Raw genomic sequence first — 19919 nt, 5'->3', positions numbered from 1 at the left:
TGACTTTTATGATGTGCTTTATGATTTCCAAACCACTTAAAATCCATTCTTTCCTCTGATATTTACAGAAATTTGTCCTTTAGAGAAGGAATCATTGTCCACTTTAAATCTTCTGGATCAAAATGGAATCACAACGTAACTGATTTCTTCAAGGTCCCACTGGAGACGGTAAAGCCTGAATTCAGTTTCCTGTGTCCAGTTCCTATGATCTGTCCTAGAGGCGCTGGATGCTCTTCCCTCACTTCTGAGCAGGCCCCGAGCCTTGAGCGGGGACAGGCCCCTTCTTCCTGCTCTCCTTCACTCCCCCGCCCCAACAACTTCCCCCAACAACTTCACCCTCGGGGAACAGCACAGAGCCGGTGGCTGGCTGGGGCAAGGGTCAAGCTAACTCTGAACTTCAGGCTCAACTTCTCATTCTCTGGAGGCGTGAAGGTAAATTTTTGCAGAAGTGAGGTAAAAAAAATAAACAACTCAGTCCTGGCCAACTGTTCTCCAAGGCACATCCGCTTTCCTGAAAGACAAAAATGTGAGTTACCTGGTTAGGTGGTCTGTGTCAACAGGGACGGAAATCTTCCACCATGTCTTCACGTCTTGCAAAACCTGAGCGAAACGCAGGCCTGCCTGGCCCTGGGCCTTTATGTACTCAGCTTAGTTGATCACAGCCACCTGGGGTAACAGAAGCCCTCCAAGCTCATTCCACCTTCACACATTCAGCACCTTCAGGGCTCAGACAGGTGAGCAAGGGTGAAGGGGCCGAGTATAGAGGAAACAAGCGAGGGCCAAGGTTGACCTATAAATATGGTCGAGCCGAAAGTCTTATAAAAATCCATTAGCAAAGGACAAAAGCAAAACTCTGTGTTTATCTCTTTCAATTTTCAAAAAAAAATTGTTGAGAAGTAAAAGAAAGTAAGTGTTAAAGCAAGGTTTCTCAGGTATGAGGCACCTTTTCCCTATGTCGTTTCCCTCCTTCATGACTGGGAAGCTCCCTGCCAGGGCTCCCTGTGCAGGGCCGACCCCATCTCATCCCAGCCGCGCATCACCTGCTTCAGGCTTCCCCAGCCCCTCCCCTTCATGACGCCCTCTGCCCCCACTTGGGCTACAACACCCCACACTGGTCTCTACCATCATGTCTCTTGGGGGTGTTTTAATAACTTACTTTCTCCCTAAGCAATACATGTTTAACTGCAAAAATGAAAAAAGTATAAAGACATTAAAGATGTTTGTAATCCCCCAATCCAGAAAAAACCCTTGTTAACATTTGACATAGTTGCTCACTATCTCTGTAAAGATTCTCTTGCACACTGTCACTGAGATGACCCTCTGTAGTTAATTCTGGGTGTAACTTCTGCTACTTTGTATTTCCCAGTGCAATTACAGTTGTGCCTCTTTGGGTAAAGAATCTGCCAGCAATGCAGGAGTCGCCAGACACATAAGAGATGCTAGTTCAATCCCTGGGTAGGGAAGATCCCCTGGAGAAGGAAATGGCAACCCACTCAAGTATTCTTGCCTGGGAAATCCCATGGACAGAGGAGCCTGTCAGGCTACGTGTCCATGGTGTCGCAAGAGTTGGACACGACTTAGTGACTAAATCAGTTGTTGAGGAAATAAAATTAGAGAATATCTGCAAATGTGTTTAACAAATAAAAATATGCTTCAGAATTATGTAATTTTTATATAATTGTGCCTGTGTTTCTCACCACTACATGTCTAATCATCTCTGTTCCCCTCATTCTGATCTCTTACCCATCACTAATAGAAAAATAAGGAAATTGGCTAAAATTGAAGCTAATGAGGAAATTTGTTCAAACAGCACCAAATAAGCTATATTAGAAATACTCAGGATTCTCCTAGAAGAATCCAAATATTGGGATAAAGTTGGACCCATAGAGTCAAGATCCAGGGTTACAGTACTTGTTACATCAATAACCAGTTCTGGGCTCTGAGTAAATAGATTATTCTCCCTGACCTAAACAGTTCTTTCTTGCCAAGCTTGTGAAATAATTTCTCTCCTAACTACACTGTATGGCTGGTCAATGATACCAGGAAAACAGGAGATATGAATTTGATTTATAAATCAGGAAAAGGAGGGCTACTGTATTTCAAGGCTTCATCCTGGATTACGGGAAACATGGACCTTCTCTTTGGTGCTTGCACTAACTGCAAATCACTAACTAATCCGGTTAGTTACCCCACTAGAAATGAGAGAACTGACCTCGAGTTTTTGAGAAAAGATCTCTCTATCTCATCTCCATGATTCAGTGATGTTTTTGGAAATTGAGGACTCAGCCTCTTGCCTTTCATGAATATGCCTGCTGCTTTGTTGAATCAAAAGAGAAAAACTTAAATGAAGATAAAGTAAATTTGCAATACTACCTTTGTCATCTGCCCTGTTAGTGGCTCAGTTGTGTCCAACTCTTTGTGATCCCATGGACTGCAGCCCACCAGACTCCTCTGTCCAGGGGATTCTCCGGGCAAGAATACTGGAGTGGGTCGCCATGCCCTTCTCCAGGGGATCTTCCCGACCCAGGGATCAAACCCACGTCTCCCACATCGCAGGTGGATTCTTTACCGTACAAACCACCTGGGACTGTGCGTGTATCCTAATTCCACACCTGATCATCTTTCCAAGAGAAGGGAGGGAGCTCTCCACACCCCATTCCTTTAAAAAAGCTTTCTTTACAAAGGGCCGGATCAAGAATGAGGTAAAGAAAGGTGCCCCGAAGACCAGAGTCTGGTGGGAGTAAACCTGACCGCAGTGTTGACATTTTAAGTCAGTGGATTTTTCAATTTTCTATTTCCTGTTCTGCTTAGGTAGCCTTCATTTAGTCACAGCTGAGGGAATCCCTAAATTGTTTGCATTGTCTGAATCAGTCTTCTCGGGCAGAAAGACAGATAGTGAGATCACTTGATTGCAGCCGTGGCTCCAATCTCCCCCTCTCCCTGAACCTACATCACTGGCAATGTGACTTCAGAGCCCTTCCCATAAAAACTGCGCTATTTGCCCTTTCCCTTGAACTGGGGCTCACAGTATGGCCTGCATGGACACCAGAATGCAGTGGGAGTGATGGTCGCCAGTTCCCAGCCTGGCCCTTGGGAGGCACTGTGTGCTTTTTCCCCTCCTGCGGTCTTATCTTCCGCATGTACACCAGCTAGGCTAGCCTGCTGGAGGAGGAAACTGGAAAAGAGTCCCATTGTCCCAGCTGAGGTCATCCTAGATCAGCCTTCAGCCAACTGACCTCCCTAATGGGCAAGAGAGCCCAGCTAAGAACATAAAGCCCTCAGCTCAACTGTAAACTTGTGAGCAATAGTATACACTTATTACTTTAAGTCACTGAGTTTTCTGTCTTTGTAATGTTGCAACATAACAATAGATACATACGATATAAACTTGGTGAATCTTTCAATGGAAGGGCTGTTAAGTAGGAAAATGAGTAACGTTCTAGTTATGTTAGCAAGAGCACTAGATTAGAACTATATATATAACCAACAAGGACCTACTATGGAGCACAGGGAACTACACTCAATAGTTTGTAATGGTGACTCAGTTGGTAAAGCGTCTGCCTGCAATGCAGGAGACCTGGGTTTGATCCCAGTGTCAGGAAGATCCCCTGGGGAAGGAAATGGCAACCCACCCCAGTACTCTTGCCTGGAAAATTCCATGGATAGAGGAGCCTGGTAGGCTACAGTCCATGGGGTCACAAAGAGTCAGATATGACTGAGGGACTTCATTCTCTTTCGTAATAAGGGGAAAAAACTTAGAAAGCAAAGATATATATATATATAATTGAATCACTTTGCAGTACACCTAAAATGAATACAATATTGTAAATCAACTATACTTCAATAAAAATTTTAAAAAAGAAACCAGAAAGTTGAGTCTTCAGCCCTTTTAAGCCAATTCCTTGGGCACATGACCTTGGATGAGAAAAAACCTTATCTTAATTCTTATTTCCTTTCACTGAGAAAGGAGCTACTAATTGCTTTCCTAACTGTTAATAACTATAAGTATAAAATAAAATAATTTGCTTGCAAATGAAATCTGCAATTAAAAGGATGTGTTACAACTCTCAATAACAACAACAAAACAGTGAAGCAAGAATAATTATAATAGTTAAAACAGCTGAAACTTGTTCTATGATAGGAAATATAAAGCTCTTGTAGACAGGAAGACTGGAAGGTTTTCCTACATCTCATGTCTGCTTTCATATTAGAAAGTTACTTGTCCAGTGTGAGCAAAGATAGCATAGAACCAGAGGAAGAAAAACACAGAAGATCTAATCAGAGTCAGTTCAGATACATGCAGGACAGTGTCCTATAGCAGGAAAGCCTGGGCTGTGAATCACTCCTATATGAGTTCAAATTCCAGTCCCTCCCTTTCTGTGCCTCTGTGGCATGATCAGCAAAACTATACTGTCACAGAAGGTCAGTCCATATTTAATTTAATGATAAGAAAAGGAGAAGGAAATGGCAACCCACTCCAGTACTCTTGCCTAGAGAATCCCGTGGACAGAGGAGCCTGGTGGGCTGCTGTCCATAGAGTCGCACAGAGTCGGACACAACTGAAATGACTTAGCATGTATGCCTGCACTGGAGAGAGAAATGGCAACCCACTCCAGTGTTCTTGCCTGGAGAATCCCAGGGATGGAGGAGCCTGGTGGGCTGCTGTCTACGAGGGCGCACAGTCAGACACGACTGAAGTGACTTAGCAGCAGCAGCAGCAATGATAAGAAAACTATTATGAATTTCAAGTGTCAACTTAATGTAGCATTTAGTTACTTTTTGGGGGAGACACTGCTAGAAGAGCACAGGCTTTACTATTTGATAAACCTGGTCAACCCTGAGTTCTAGTTGTGCCCTGTGAGCTTTAAGACTGTAGATCCCATAGTTGGCCCTGATAAGCTCCACTTTTGAGCCTTATCCCCAGTGTGGTGATTGGAATTTGAACCTTGTAACCTTAAACTAGAAAACATGGTCCGTGAGAGTTGCACTGGTCTTTTTTCTACCTAATTATTGTCATATTCACAGGGTTGCATAATGAGACATAATAGATGCTCAGGAAACATTTATAGATATAAGGACTTAGGAAACAATTTGAAATGATCTCAGCAGCATAACTAACTCTTTATTTGGTATACAAAAAAGAATTTTTCTTAATAATTTTACAATATTATGAGTAAAACACCCAACTGCACCCAACTGGCTGGCTGGGAAATAAGAAAGAAAGAGTTTTCTCTGCATTCTCATTCATATTTCAAGTTATGCATCATATAAATGTATCACCTAGATTTGTAAAGGGTGGTTGTTGTTCAGCCACTAAGTTGTGTCTGACTCTTTGCGACCCCACATACTGCACTACACCAGGCTTCCCTGTCTTTCACTATCTCTGAGAGTTTGCTCAAACTCATGTTCCCTGAGTCGGTGATGCTTATCTAACCATCTCATTTAAAAAGGCAAAACGACCTCTGCAGGAAGAACTTACAGAGTAGAATCTCATCTACTTAAGTCCATGGTACTTAGAATCACTTGTGATGCCCACAATGCTAGGGAAGCAGCCTTCCCCATCCCTTTCTCAGCAATTAGCTTTACGTTTTTGTGAGTGGGAGGCCCTAAAAAGATCTCAGAACATTTAAAGCTCAATAAAGATGGTGAGTGTCCAATCTTCTTTGTGGGTAACAGGCAGAGGCTAAGCTCCTATCCCCCAAGTTTCTAGAGAGAGAACAACTTGAAGCTGAAATCTCCATCAGAGTCAAGCCAGGGCTTAGGAAGTAAGGGCATGAGTCTTGGTGATGCACAGCCAAGGGAACCTTGAGGTACAAACAGCTGCAAGAGTGACTCATGCTGGGTAGGGCTATCTGGAGACATTCCAACTAAAGCAAAGCATCACAAGGAGAAGAGTAGGGAAGGGCAGAGAGAGGAACTCTGGGTCCCCATGCTCCTATTTCTTGTTACTCACCTATTGAAAAAGGCAGAAAGGATTCCCTTTTCTTAAACTGTCCATTCTCCAGAAAATGCTCTGGATTGAAGGTGTCAGGGGTGGCCCACTCTGTGGGGTCTTGGTGCAGTGCAGTCAGGTTAGTCATGACCATGGTGCCCTGGAGAAGACAGAAGTGACTCATGCAAGACAGGACACAACACATGTGTGCAGAGGCGCGGCAGTCCTCTCACACAGTCCGCTCACACAGCCCAGGCTCCAGGGCTGACAGCACCCTGAACTCCCTCCATCTCCCCAACTCACCACCTTCTGAGGCCAACGCCTAGCACCATGCTCCTTGCCATGGGACAGCTTACAATGGTGCACTGAAATTGTCTGCTGGGAACTTTATCAGGGAAGTGTGACTACTCACGTGCAGAATGGATCCCTTCAGGGAGTTGTCAGTGTAGAACTTGGGAGGGAAGGTGTGTGCATCAATAAGAGAATAATGTGACAGTGGGCAGGCAGTTCTGGACCAAAATCAACCCAGTTGCTCAGTGAAATGGCAGCTTCTCCAACATGAAAAATGTCTCATTCATCTAAGATTCTCCAACTCTCTTCCCTTCATTATCTAGCACATTCCACAGAAGATTTAATGACAGAATCAGGTCACCCAGTGAAAGGAACCACTGTCCTTCCCAGTGCACAGCAAGAAACCCAGGAGTCCTCCTTAGTGCCTCCCTTTCCCTCATTCTGCTTTCATCTCATCCTTCACCAGGCTGGCCACGTTTCCTTGAAATTCCTCTCGATTCTATCACCTCCATGTTATGTCCTCCACTTCCTGGTCCAAGTTACTACCTTGGTTGTCCACACTCCTACAGTAGGCCTAACTACAACTCTATATCCTCTCCCCCCTTCAAAGTGCTTCACACACGGAAAGCAGAGTTAGCTCTGGACATGATTTGGTTGTCACTGCTATCCATCCACTACATCTGGAACCTGATAGATACACTCCAGTATTTCCCAGCACTCTTATATTAAGGACGCATCACCTGCCCTCTGTCTGAGTCATGGTCCTTCTGCCTGCACTCCCACTATATCAAGCCTCTTTCAGTTTCTCAATCATACCACTTGTTCCCATAACTTTCTACATGGTGGCTTCTGGGCTTCCTCACTAGACCTGCTGGTGCCAGGGTCTTTGTCCCTGCCATGAGCCCCAGTTGCCCCCTCCCTCTGCAGGAGACCTTCCAATATTAGTAGGAAGGTCTGGTCCGGTCTCTTCTGAGGTCACTGCTGTTTTTCCCTGAGTGCTAGTGTGCACATGACCCAAGAGTGGAGTTGATACTTCCTGTAGCCCTGTGGAATTCTTGCAATCAAAAGCTGCTGGCGTTCAAAGCCAGATTCCTTGGGGCTCAGGACTTTCACTCTTGTGGGCAGAATTTCTGTATTGTAATCGTTTTCCAGTTGCAAGTTTCCCATCCAGGGATTTGTTCTAGTCCTCACAGAATACAAAAAAAATCTTGTAGAACCAGTCTGTTGAGCTAGGATGGTTCTCTGGAGCTAACTGAATTGCTACGAATATGTGAAGATCACCTGTAATATCATTTAGACCTCAGAATTCACCCATAAAATGGTCAATCAATAAGAAAATAGTAAATGCAATCACTGAGGGAATAACTGCTTTTTATAGGGCTGCAGGGACCGTGACCAAGATGAGCCCAAAGGGAGGTTCTTCCAGTTTTGCCTTGAGATCAACACCAGGTTCAATACACAAAGAGGGACTCAGATTGGATTGGATCCACAGAAATAGACCAAGGTGGCGAGAAAGCAAGGTACTGTATATGTGCAGTATTCTGGTGAGACACTATGGGGCAGAGGAGAGCTGTTTGCTGAGATCCTAGGAGTGATGGGCAGAGAGCGAGCAAAATTGCCTTTGTGAGGAGAGGGAATTTAACAGGGCCCTGCTGAGAACAATTGCAGGAACACTCTTTTGAAAACAAGCCAAATGAAGCAACTCCAGTGGGAGAACATAGTGTAGTACAAAAAAGATGAACCTGGGCATCAGAACACTTCTATTTCTTTAACCCAACTCTTACGACTTTGTAGCCAAGGGATCTTAAATACAAGATCAATCAGCTCTGAGCCTTGACGCAAATTCGTAAAATGAAGATAAGAGAATGATTGAGAATTAAGACATTTTGAAAGAATCTATATAGTTCATAGTACATAACTGCTCCTTAAAAAGCATTCATTAGTTCTCTCCTTTTGTGATATTTAATGTGCACAGGCTTGGATTGATTCTCTTGTGAGGTAGTCCCATCAAGAGACTAAGTCAAGGCAATACCTGTGGGGATATTATGTTAGAAACACCAGTTTAATGTGATGGCCCAGGAGGTCTCAACTGTCCCTCATATTTTAACGTTCTATAGCCCTAGGATTGTGAAGCAGAATTTTCCAAAAATAAATCTGGCAAGTCACTATCCTATCAGAAGCCCTCCCATGACAAAGAAAAGGACTTCATGGCAAAGGCTGACTGAGAATTGCTGCCTGCACATCATGCAGTAAAAAGAATGAGAAATCTCACAGCAGAGAGCATTCAGCCTTTGCCTGAACGTGCTTGACGTAGGAATTTCCGTTCTCCTTCAGAACACCAATTACCATTGACCTGATTATGTTCTGAAGACCCCACATGAAGAGAAATATCCAGTATTAAGTCAGTAATTATACCTCTCTCTCCCCATTTAAGTGTTTCGCTAAGACAAGAAAACAGGTCACTTTTCCAGGTGAGAATCCCACCATTTAAAATATGAGCCTGGAGATCTGAGGCTGTTGGTGTGAGCCCCTAATTACCTTGGGCAGGTGGTATCCAGCCAGGGTGGTGTCCACTGCCACTTCCCGGGGCACGTTCAGAGGGATGATGTTCCCCATTCGCAGCACCTCATGGATGACAGCGTTGGTGTAGGGCATGGACTCTCGAGCGGCCGTGCTTGGCTGTTGTGATTGGCCAAGCACCCTGTCAATCTCAGCTTGGACTTTTTCTGAAAAAAGCAGAGGTGGTTCTATTATTCTGTTTTTCCATAACTCTCCTTGAGCCTGGTAAGTTAAGGAATGAAATAACCAGCATCAAAATGGCTATCTTAGGCTCTCCAGACTAGCTTCTCAGGGAGGTATGAGAGTGGGAAGTGGGCCTTGCTCTGAGACAAATTAGGTGGAAAACTCTTGCTCAACAACATTCCTGCTGGAAAGCTCTCTGAGCTTCAGATTCCTCTTATTAGTGACAGTGAACCAACATTCCCTATAGATGAACTAATTTATGGAAGCATACTGGCCTGGCCCAGCCCATCCACTAATGAGCTCACCTTGGATTTCGGGGTTAAGGGCCATGAAGAGCAGCCCCCAGCGCAAGGTGGTTGAAGTCGTCTCTGTTCCAGCAAGGAAGAGGTCCAGGGTGTTGTAGATGAGGTTTTCTTCACGGAAACTTGAAGCAGCATCGCCCTTATGCTAAAAAATACAGCGATTATTGGCTTATCCAGATGGTTCTTAGTTGCCAGATTATAGGAGGCTTCATCCTAGTGAGAACATGGGAGGAGAGATTCCCCCAAGAGAAATGACTTTTCCTTTGACCATCTCAGCAGGCAGAGGCTTATTATTGCAGTATCATTAGCATACTCCTGCCCCAAGTGTTGGAATCTCTTGTCACCTTGGATGGGTGAAAATTGAGACATCCTCTTTACTTCCATATTTTGGGAGACTCTGTTATTTATTATTATAACAGTATATTATTATATTGGAAATATAATAATATTTGGGTTACAATATTAGCCACACCTTTTACTATGTGTATGAGTTGACCAAGTTACTAAACCTTTCAAACTACGTTCAATACCCATCCCTCAACTGGCATTATGAACTATGTGAGATGGAAAGGTCACATAAGAAATCCTCAACCAATGTTTGTACTGTTATCATAAAGAATAAAATGAATTTCTCTGCAGTACAACAATTTTCATAATTTCCCATTAACATCCTCCTTTTTAGGTTAAAATTCTCTGATTCCAGTGGCCTTTCCTCATGGCACTTCAGCATCTTCACCACTTAGCTACAGAAGCTTCAAAGTGTCAGTGTTCCTCTGTGTGTGGTCGCACACCTGCACACCTTATAACAAGTGAAATCTCCTCCTCTCAGGAGAAATCAATGCTTCTATTAATGGTATAATGATAAAGTGAAATAGGAGACAGAGAAAAATGCACAATTATTTCAACTGCAAGAGTTGAAAATGAGTCAAAAATCATGCCACTGTGGCAGTGATGAGCATTAGCCAGAGGGCTTACTATGTTAAAGGACATACAGCCTATTTGGCCTTTCCAATGCATCTTACAAATAACATTTGAAAGTGCATGAAATAGGGAGGAGGGAGGAATCCTGGCAAAAGTCCTCCACTTGAGGCTAACCTTTGGCATCTGACTCATGTTCGCTTGTGCTCTGCACTGGGGAACTGGAAAAGGGGTAGTGGACTGGACATTGGTATGGCTATTAATAAAACAATGCTTCTTTTTCCTATCGGGTACAGGTCTTTCAGATATGGGCAGAGCATAGAGATTAGGCTGAAAAGGCTGTATTTGGGCTTTCCAAAGACCTCAATTAAAGAAAGTAGGGAAAACTACTAGACCATCCAGGTATGACCTAAATCAAATACCTTACGATTATACAGTGGAAGTGACAAATAGATTCAAGGGATTAGATCTGATAGAGTGCCTGAAGAACTATGGATGAGGTTCATGACATTGTATAGGAGACAGTGATCAAGAAAAAGAAATGCAAAAAGGCAAAATGGTTGTCTGAGGAGGTTTTACAAATAGCTGAGAAAAGAAGAGAGGCTAAAGGCAAAGGAGAAAAGGAAAGATATACCCATCTGAATACAGAGTTCCAAAGAACAGCAAGGAGAGATAAGAAACCCTTCCTAAGTGATCAGTGCAAAGAAATAGAGGAAAACAATAGAATGGGAAAAACTTGAGATCTCTTCAAGAAAATTAAAGATACCATGGGAACATTTCATGCAAAGATGGGCACAATAAAGGACAGAAACGGTATGGACCTAACAGAAGCAGAAGATATTATGAAGAGGTGGCAAGAATACACACAGGAACTATACAAAAAAGATCTTAATGACCCATATAACCACGATGGTGTGATCACTCATGTAGAGCCAGACATCCTGGAATGTGAAATCAAGTGGGCCTTAGGAAGCATCACTATGAACAAAGCTACTAGAGGTGATGAAATTCCAGTTGAGCCATTTCAAATCCTAAAAGATGCTGTTAAAGCGCTGCACTCAATATGTCAGCAAATTTGGAAAACTCAGCCATGGTCATAGGACCGGAAAAGGTCAGTTCTCATTCCAATCCCCAAGAAAGGCAATGCCAAAGAATGTCAAACTACTGCATAATTGCACTCATTTCACACACTAGCAAAGTAATGCTCAAAATTCTCCAAGTGAGACTTCAACAGTACGGGAACCAAGAACTTCCAGATGTTCAAGGTGGATTTAGAAAAGACAGAGGAACCAGAGATCAAATTGCCAACTCTGCTGGATCATCAAAAGAGCAAGAGAGACCATTCACACTGACTGCTTCTCCTGAGCAGATCAGCAAGACCTGGGGTGCTTGCAAGGAGCTCGACGCAGCACCGTCCCACCCCAAGCCAGGAGCTGGCAGGGGACATCTGCGTGCTCCAATCCACAGGCAAAATGCTTTGAAGAGCTCACCACACACACCTTTATGATTCTCTTTAAAGAAGCCTCACAGAAGCTTGGGGAGGAGAATAAGATGGCAGAGGAGTAGGTGGACATGGAGTACATCTCTCTCCACAGATACACCAGGAATACACCTTCAAACAGAGATGTGCATGCAGAACACCAGCTGCAAGTGGACAGGAGTGCCTGACCAGCAGAAAAGAATATACAGAACCATGCAAAACTCAGTAGGATGAAACAATGAGGGGGAAAACTAGGAGTGTTTGTAGGACTGGACCTGCCCTCAGCTGGTGGGGGAACTGAAGCAGGGGTCTGATCCCACATTGGGGCAATTTATGAGTCAGAGGAGAAACATTTAAGGCTGAGAGTGAAACAGCTGATCTGTGGCAGCCTAAATGGAATGAGAACCAGACAGTCCTTGCTGCAGCCATACATACATTTGACAGAGACATAGGTTCCCTGGAAGGTGCAATGGCTGGGAGATGGAGTTTAGGGATTGTGGAGCAATCTCAGGGTGAGGGCTGCTGTTGGTTACAGAGAGACAGATCGAGGGGATGTGAACAAGAAGATTATGGTGGGAAATGCCTGTGGAGAAAACCTGAGCAGCCATGGAAGCAAAGCAATACTTCTGAGTCACGCAGTAGTGGCTGGAACCATCACCATAGCCTCTCTCTCCCCACACACCAGCATCGGTGTGAACAATAGAGAGGCCGGCCCATCAAACGCCTGATGCACTGAACTAGAGTAAGACCCCACCCAGGGTGCCTCTTTAAGTGCCTGATACACAGATCTACAGAGTAAGATGCCAGCCAGGTGGGCCCCTCTGTGTGCCTGACGTGCCCAACAACAGAAAAGGACTGCAGGCATGGGAGCCCTCTAAGTGTCTGAATGAGCAGAGCTACAGAGAAAGGCTGGCTAAAGAGCCTTCTGATCACCAGCTACAAGAGGCTTGAAAAAAGACTCTGAGAGGGTCATAACTCCTGCAATGGAGGCAGTCCATGTCCCCACACACTTGGTGCCGCCAGGGTCCCTGCAAGCCAAGAAGCTGCGTCACCTTCACGCTCAACTCTCACTGGGGCAGAGCTGCCACAGGCCAAAAAAAAAAAAAGTCTTGCATCTATGCAAACAGGATCACTTCATTCGTGTCCAACTCTCTGTGACCCTGTACACTGTGGCCTGCCAGGCTTCTCTGTTAGGGGGCTTCTCCAGGTAAGAATACTGGAACGTATTGGCCAATACTGGTTGCCATACTCTTCTAGAGCATTATATTTCCTGCTGCCCTAGCCGCCAACTCCTCTGAGTACCTGGTGCTGCCAGAACCCCTGCGACCCAAGCAGCTGGACCACCTCTGCACTTGACCCTCACAAGGGCAAACCCAAGTCCTCCAGGGCAGCCTCAGAAGCAAACCCCAGTGAACGATGGATGACCCACATGCAGAGGTGGAAATAAACCCACAATTGAAACCCAGGGGCAGTGTGGCCAAGGAAGAAGACCCAAAATCTTCCCACCAGCTGTACAAGCTACAGATTAAACCCACATGATCAACTAGGCAGTCTCTGTGCCTATGGAATATGTAAAAGGACACTGAGAGCTCACACAAAAGAAAATGCACTGGTTCTGTTAGCTGTGGACACTGGAGGGAAGAACACACAGGAATGGGACCAGATTAGAATCTGAGCTGCACCCACAGCAGGTCCAGAGATCAGCATAGTGTTGGAGGGCATCCTAGAGAAGTGAGGTGGACTGTGACTCCCAGAGAGGGAAAGGACTCTGACAGCAGTGATTCAGGAAAAACATTTATTATTCTTGTGTTTTGATTTGTTCTGTAGCTTCTTTTGGATTTTTTTTTCTTCCCCCCCCCCCCTTTCTGTTGTAGTTGTTGATTTTATTGGCACTATGAAATCTAATTAAGCTTTTGAGCTTTTTTTTTTCTCTCACATTTTTTATTGTTGTTATAAACCTCTGCCTCTATGTTGGGCTTTCACAGTTCTGTGGAGTTTTCCTTTTTTTTTAAATTTTAACTTTTTAAACCTATTATTATTTTTCTATGTTTATTCCTTTGTTTGCTTTTCCTACTGTTCTTTTCCCCTTGCAGTTAATCTTTAATGTATATAAATCTTCTTTATCTACCTCTATTTAACTTTGCATATCTATTCTTTCTTTCTTTTCCTCTCAACATATTTGTTAGTTTTATTTTCATTGCTTTATTCCCCAATTGGCACTTTGCTTTTGTTTTGTTTTCCAGTTTGTGCTTTAGTTAGTTTTATTCTTAACTGGTAGATATAATTTTTGGTTTCCTTTGTTTGCCAGGTTAATCTATTCTACCTTATTTTTGTTGGACTGTTTTGATTTTGCTTATGGGTGTGTATATATATGTGTGTGTGTGTGTGTGTATTCAGTGACACTTTTTATTGTTGTTATAAACCTCTGCCTCTATATTGGGCTTTTGAAGTTCTGTGGAGTTTTCCTTTTTCTTTCTGTCTTCTTCCTATTTTTAAATCTTCTTTTTTTTCTTTTCTCTTTTTTATAATTTTAATTTTTAATTTTTTAAACCTACTATATATTTTTCTACATTTATTCCTTGGTTTGCCTTTCCTACTATTCTTTATTTTGCAGTTAATCGTTAATGTATATAAATCTTCTGCATCCACGACTATTTAACTTTGCATATCTATTCTTTCTTTTCTTTCCTCTCAACATATTTGTTAGGTCTGCTTTCATTGCTTTATTTGCACCTTGATTTAGTTTTGTTTTCCAGTTTGTGCTTTAGTTAGTTTTGTTCTTAACTGGTAAATACAATTTTTTATTTCCTTTGTTCACCTGGTCAATCTACTGTACTTTATTTTCGTTGGACTGTTTTGACTTTACTTATGGGTATATATGTATATGTGTATATTCTGTTATTTTAATTATTATTTACCTGATTTTGTAACGGCCATTTGTCAGGGGTTCATCTTTGGGTCCTTGGTTTGGGGTATTTGTTTTAATCTCACTTAATACCATAGCAAACCACTTGAGGAATCTTTGTTCATGACCAGAGATCAAGCCCTGAGCCTTTGGAATGAAAGCACTGACTCCATGACCCTAGTCTACCAGAGAACTAACCCCAGGGAATATCAGATAGTGAGAACTCACACAAAGGAAGCCACTTGAATACAAAATATGGCATCACTAAACCACCAGTAGCACCCTGTGCAGGATGCTTCATCTAAACAACAAACAAAACAATACAAACCCAATCATCAGCAGAGAGGATTACCACCTCACTCAGCCTTGCCCATCTGAGGAAAAACAAACAAACAAAAAACTCAGCACAAATCCCACCCTATACAAAGCTTACACTGGACCAACACTTAGGAGGGCAGAAACCAAAAAGAAGAAATAATTCAACCTTGAAGACTGAGAAAAGGAGACATCAAACACAATAAGTTAAAAAAAACAATAATGAAAAGGCAGAGAAGTACTATGCAAATGAAGGGACAGACTAGAAACACAGAGGTCCAGATAAATGAAGAGGAAATAGGCAAACTACCTGAAAAAGAATTCAGAATAATGATAGTAAAGATGATCAAAAACCTTGAAAACAAAATGGAGAAAATGCAAGAATCAATTAACAAAGACCTAGAAGAATTAAAGAATAAGCCAAGAGAGACAAACAACACAATTACTGAAATTAAAACTACTCTAGAAGGATTCAATATCAGAATATCTGAAGCAGAAGAACGAATCAGTGAGCTGGGAGACAAAATTGTGGAAATAACTTCTGAAGAACAGATAAAGTAAAAATAATGAAAAAAACTGAGGATAGTCTCAGAAACCTCTGAGACAATATCAAATGCCCCAAATTTGAATTATAGTGGTCCCAGAAGAATAACAGAAAAAGAAAGGGTATGAGAAAATTTTTGAAGAGATTATAGTTGAAAATTTCCCCAACATGGAAGAGGAAATAGTCAAGTCCAAGAGGAACAAAGAGTCCCATTGACGATAAACCCAAGGAGAAACACACCAAGACACATACTAATCAAACTAACAAAGACTAAACACAAAGAAATAATATTAAAAGCAGCAAGGGAAAAGCAACAAGTAACATACATGGGAAACCCCATTTGCTTAATAGCTGATCTTTCAGCAGAAACTGCAGGCCAGAAGGGAATGGCAGGATATATTTAAAGTACTGAAAAGGAAAAATCTACAACCAAGATTACTGTACTCAGCAAGGATCTCATTCAAAGTTGATGGAGAGATAAAAGCTTTTCAGACAAGCAAAAGTTAAGGGAATTTAGTACCACCAAACCAGCTTTACAACAAATGTTAAAGGGACTTATATAGTCAAGAAATATAAGAGAAGAAAAAGATCTACAAAATCAAACCCCAAACAATTAAGAAAATGACAATAGGAACATACAGATCAATAATTACTTTAAATGTACATGGATTAAATACTCCAACCAAAAGACACAGAGTGGCTGAATGGATGCAAAAATAAGACCCATATTTGCTGTCTACAAGAAACTCACTTCAGATCTAAAGACACATATAGACTGAAAGTGAGAGGATGGAAAAATATATTCCTTGCAAATGGGAAGTAAAAGAAAGCCAGAGCAGCAATCCTCATATAAGACAAAATAGACATTAAAATAAAGAATATTACAAGAGATAAGGAAGGACACTACATAATGATCAAGGGAACAATCAAGATGAAGAGATAACAATTGTAAATATCTATGCACCCAACATAAGAGCACCTCAATACATAAGACTAACACTACAGACATAAGGAGAAATTGACAGTAGCACAATAATAGTAGGAGACTTTAACACCCCACTCACACCAGTGGACAGATCATCAAAACAGAAAATTAATAAGGAAACACAAGTCTTAAGTGATACATTAGATGATATGGATGTCATTCATATCTTCAGGACATTCCATCCAAATGCAGAAGAATACACCTTCTCAGGTACACATGGAACATTCTCCAGGATAGACCACATCTTGGGTCACAAATCAAACCTCAGTGAATTTAAGAAATTGAAATCATATCAAGCATCTTCTTCGACCACAATTCTATGAGACTAGATATCAAATACAAGAAAAAATCATAAGAAACACAAACACTTGGAGATTAAACAACACGTTTCTAAATAACCAACAGGTTACTGAAGAAATCAAAAGGGAAATCGAAAAATTTCTAGAAACAAATGACAATGAAAACATGACAACTCAAAACCTATGGGATGCAGCGAAAGCAGTTCTAAGAGGGAAGTTTATAGAAATACAATCCTACCTCAGGAAACAAGAAAAACATCGAATAGACAACCTAACTTTACACCTAAAACAACTGGGAAAAGAAAAACAAACAAACAAAAAAATCCAAAGATTAGTAGAAGGAAAGAAACCATAAAGATCCAAGTAGAAATAAATGAAAAAGAAATGAAAGAAACAATAGTAAAGATTAATAAAACTTAAAGCTGGTTCTTTGAGAAGATAAACAAAATTTACAAACCTTTATCCAGACTCAAGAAAAGAGAAGAATCAAATCAACAAAATTAGAAATGAAAAAGAAGAGGTTACAACAGACAATGCAGTAATACAAAGGATCATAAGAGACTATTATGAACAACTCTATGGCAATAAAATGGATAACCTGGAGGAAATGGACAGATTCTTAGAAAAGTTCCATCTTCCAACACTGAACTGGCAAGAAATAGAAATTATGAACAACCCAAATACAAGCACTGAAATTGAAGCTGTGATCAAAAACTTCCCCCCCAAAAAAAGCCCAGGACCAGATGGCTTCATAGGAGAATTCTATTAAACATTTAGAGAAGACCTAATGCCTGTCCTTCTAAAACTCTTCCAAAAAATTTCAGAGGAAGGAACAATTCCAAACTCATTCTATGAGGCCATCATCACCCTGATACCAAAACCAGGGAAAGACAACACACAAAAAAAGAAAACTACAGGCCAATATCACTAATGAACATAGATGTAAAAATCCTCAACAAAATTTTAGCAACAGAATTTAGCAGCACAACAAAACCCTCATACATATTGATAAAGTTGGGTTTATTCCAGGGATGTAAGGATTCTTCAATATACTCAAATCATTCAGTGTAATACACCATATTAACAAATTGAAAGATAAAAACCATATCATTTCAATAGATGCAGAAAAAGAATTTGATAAAATACAGCACCCATTTATGATTAAAATCCTTCAAAAAATGGGCATAGAAGGAATCTACCTCAAAATAGTAAAGACCATAAATGATAAGACTATAGCAAACATTATTCTCAATGGTGAAAAACTGAAAGTATTCCCCCTAAGATCAGGAACAAGACAATGGTGTCCACTTTCACCACTATTATTCAATATCATTCTGGAAGTCCTGTTACAGCAATCAGAGAAGAAAAGGAAACAAAAGGAATCCAGATCAGAAAAGAAGGAAAGCTCTCACTGTTTGCAGATGACATGATACTGTACATAGAAAACCCAAAAGATAGTATCAGAAAATTACTAGAGCTAATCAGTGAATTTAGCAAAGTTGCAGGATACAAAATCAATACACAGAAATCACTTGCATTTCTATATACTAACAATGAAAACTCAGAAAGAGAAATTAAGGAATCAATCCCATTCACCACTGCAACAAAAAGAATTAAATACCAAGGAATAAACCTACCTAAGGAAACATAAGAATTGTACACAGAAAATTATAAGACACTAATGAAAAATCAAAGACAACATAAATAGATGCAGAGATATTTCATGTTCCTGGGTAGGAATAATCAATATTATGAAAATGACTATACTACCAAATGTAATCTACAGATTCAATATGATCCCTATCGAATTACCAGAGACATTTTTCACAGAACCAGAACAAATTCATATGAAAACACAGAAGACCCTGAATAGCCAAAGCAATCTTGATAAGTAAGAATGGAGATGGAGGAATCAACCTTCCTGACTTCAGATTATACTACAAAGCTATAGTCATCAAGAAAAGATGGTACTGGCACAAAAAAGAAATATAGATCAATGGAACAAGATCGAAAGCCCAGAAATAAACCCATTCACTTATGGGTACCTTATTTTTAACAAAGGAGGCATGAATATACAATGGGGCAAAGACAGCTTCTTCAATAAATGGTGCTTTGAAAACTGGACAGCTACATGTAAAAGAATGAAATTAGAACACTTCCTAACATCAAACAAAAAGATAAACTCAAAATGGATTAAAGACCTAAATATAAGACCAGAAACTATAAAACTCTTAGAGGAAAACTCAGGCAGAACACTCAATGACATAAATCAAAGCAAGATCCTCTAGGACCCAACTCCTAGAGTAACAGAAATAAAAACAAAAATAAACAAGTGGGACCTGATTAAACTTTTGCACAGGAAAGGAAACTATAGCAAGGTGAAAAGACAACCCTCAGAATGGGAGGAAATTATAGCAAATGAAACAAATGACAAAGGATTAATTTTCATAATATACAAGCAGATCATACAACTCAAAGACAGAAAAACAAACAACCCAATCAAAAAGTGGGAAGAAGACCTAAACAGATATTTCTCCAAAGAAGACATACAGATGGCTAACAAACACATGAAAAGATGCTCAATGTTGCTCATTATTAGAGAAATGCAAATTAAAACTACAATGAGATATCACTCATACTAGTCAGAATGGCCATCATCAAAAAGTCTACAAAGAATAAATGCTGGAGAAAAGGGAACACTCTTGCACTGTTGGTGGGAATGTAAATTGATTCAGTTACTATGGAAGATGGTATGGGGATTCCTTAAAAAGCTAGGAATAAACCCACCATATGACCCAGCAATCCCACTCCTAGGCCTATACCCTGAGGAAACCAAAATCAAAAAAGACACATGTATCTCATTGTTTACTGCAGCACTATTTACAATAGCTAGAACATGGAACAAACTAGATATACATCTACAGACGAATGGATAAAGAAGTCATGTATATATACACAATGGAATATTACTCAGCCATAAAAAGGAATGTATTTGAGTCAGTTCTGATGAGGTGGATGAACCTAGAACCTATTATACAGAGGGAAGTAAGTCAGAAAGAGAAAGAGAAATATCATGTGCTAATGCATATATACAGAATCTAGAAAAATGGTTCTGAAGGATTTATTTACAGGGCAGCAATGGAGAAACAGACATAGAGAATAGACTTATGGACATAGGGAGAGGGGAGGAGAGGTGAGATCTATGG

At 41.0% G+C, this 19919-nt stretch overlaps 1 protein-coding gene across 2 annotated transcripts in view; it reads right to left on the bottom strand.

Annotated features, from left to right (window-relative positions):
* LOC102409898 (cytochrome P450 2J2) overlaps positions 1–19919 on the bottom strand; it is a 32913-nt gene continuing 12994 nt past the window's right edge. The window contains exons 6-9 of one of the 2 annotated variants that reach the window (XM_006048288.4): positions 9271–9412; positions 8762–8949; positions 5954–6092; positions 1–511 (exon numbers count right to left, since the gene is read on the bottom strand). In XM_006048288.4, coding sequence (XP_006048350.1) covers positions 333–511; positions 5954–6092; positions 8762–8949; positions 9271–9412 — 648 coding nt within the window. In that variant the 3' untranslated portion in view covers positions 1–332. The remainder of the gene's footprint in view (positions 512–5953; positions 6093–8761; positions 8950–9270; positions 9413–19919) is intronic. The other variant, XM_025288605.3, reaches the window with a different exon arrangement.

The sequence above is a fragment of the Bubalus bubalis genome, chromosome 6 (assembly GCF_019923935.1).
Source record: "Bubalus bubalis isolate 160015118507 breed Murrah chromosome 6, NDDB_SH_1, whole genome shotgun sequence".
Taxonomy (NCBI): Eukaryota; Metazoa; Chordata; class Mammalia; order Artiodactyla; family Bovidae; genus Bubalus; species Bubalus bubalis.
The sequence above is the reverse complement of the archived record's forward strand: the minus strand, read 5'-3'. Positions and strand labels throughout refer to the sequence as shown.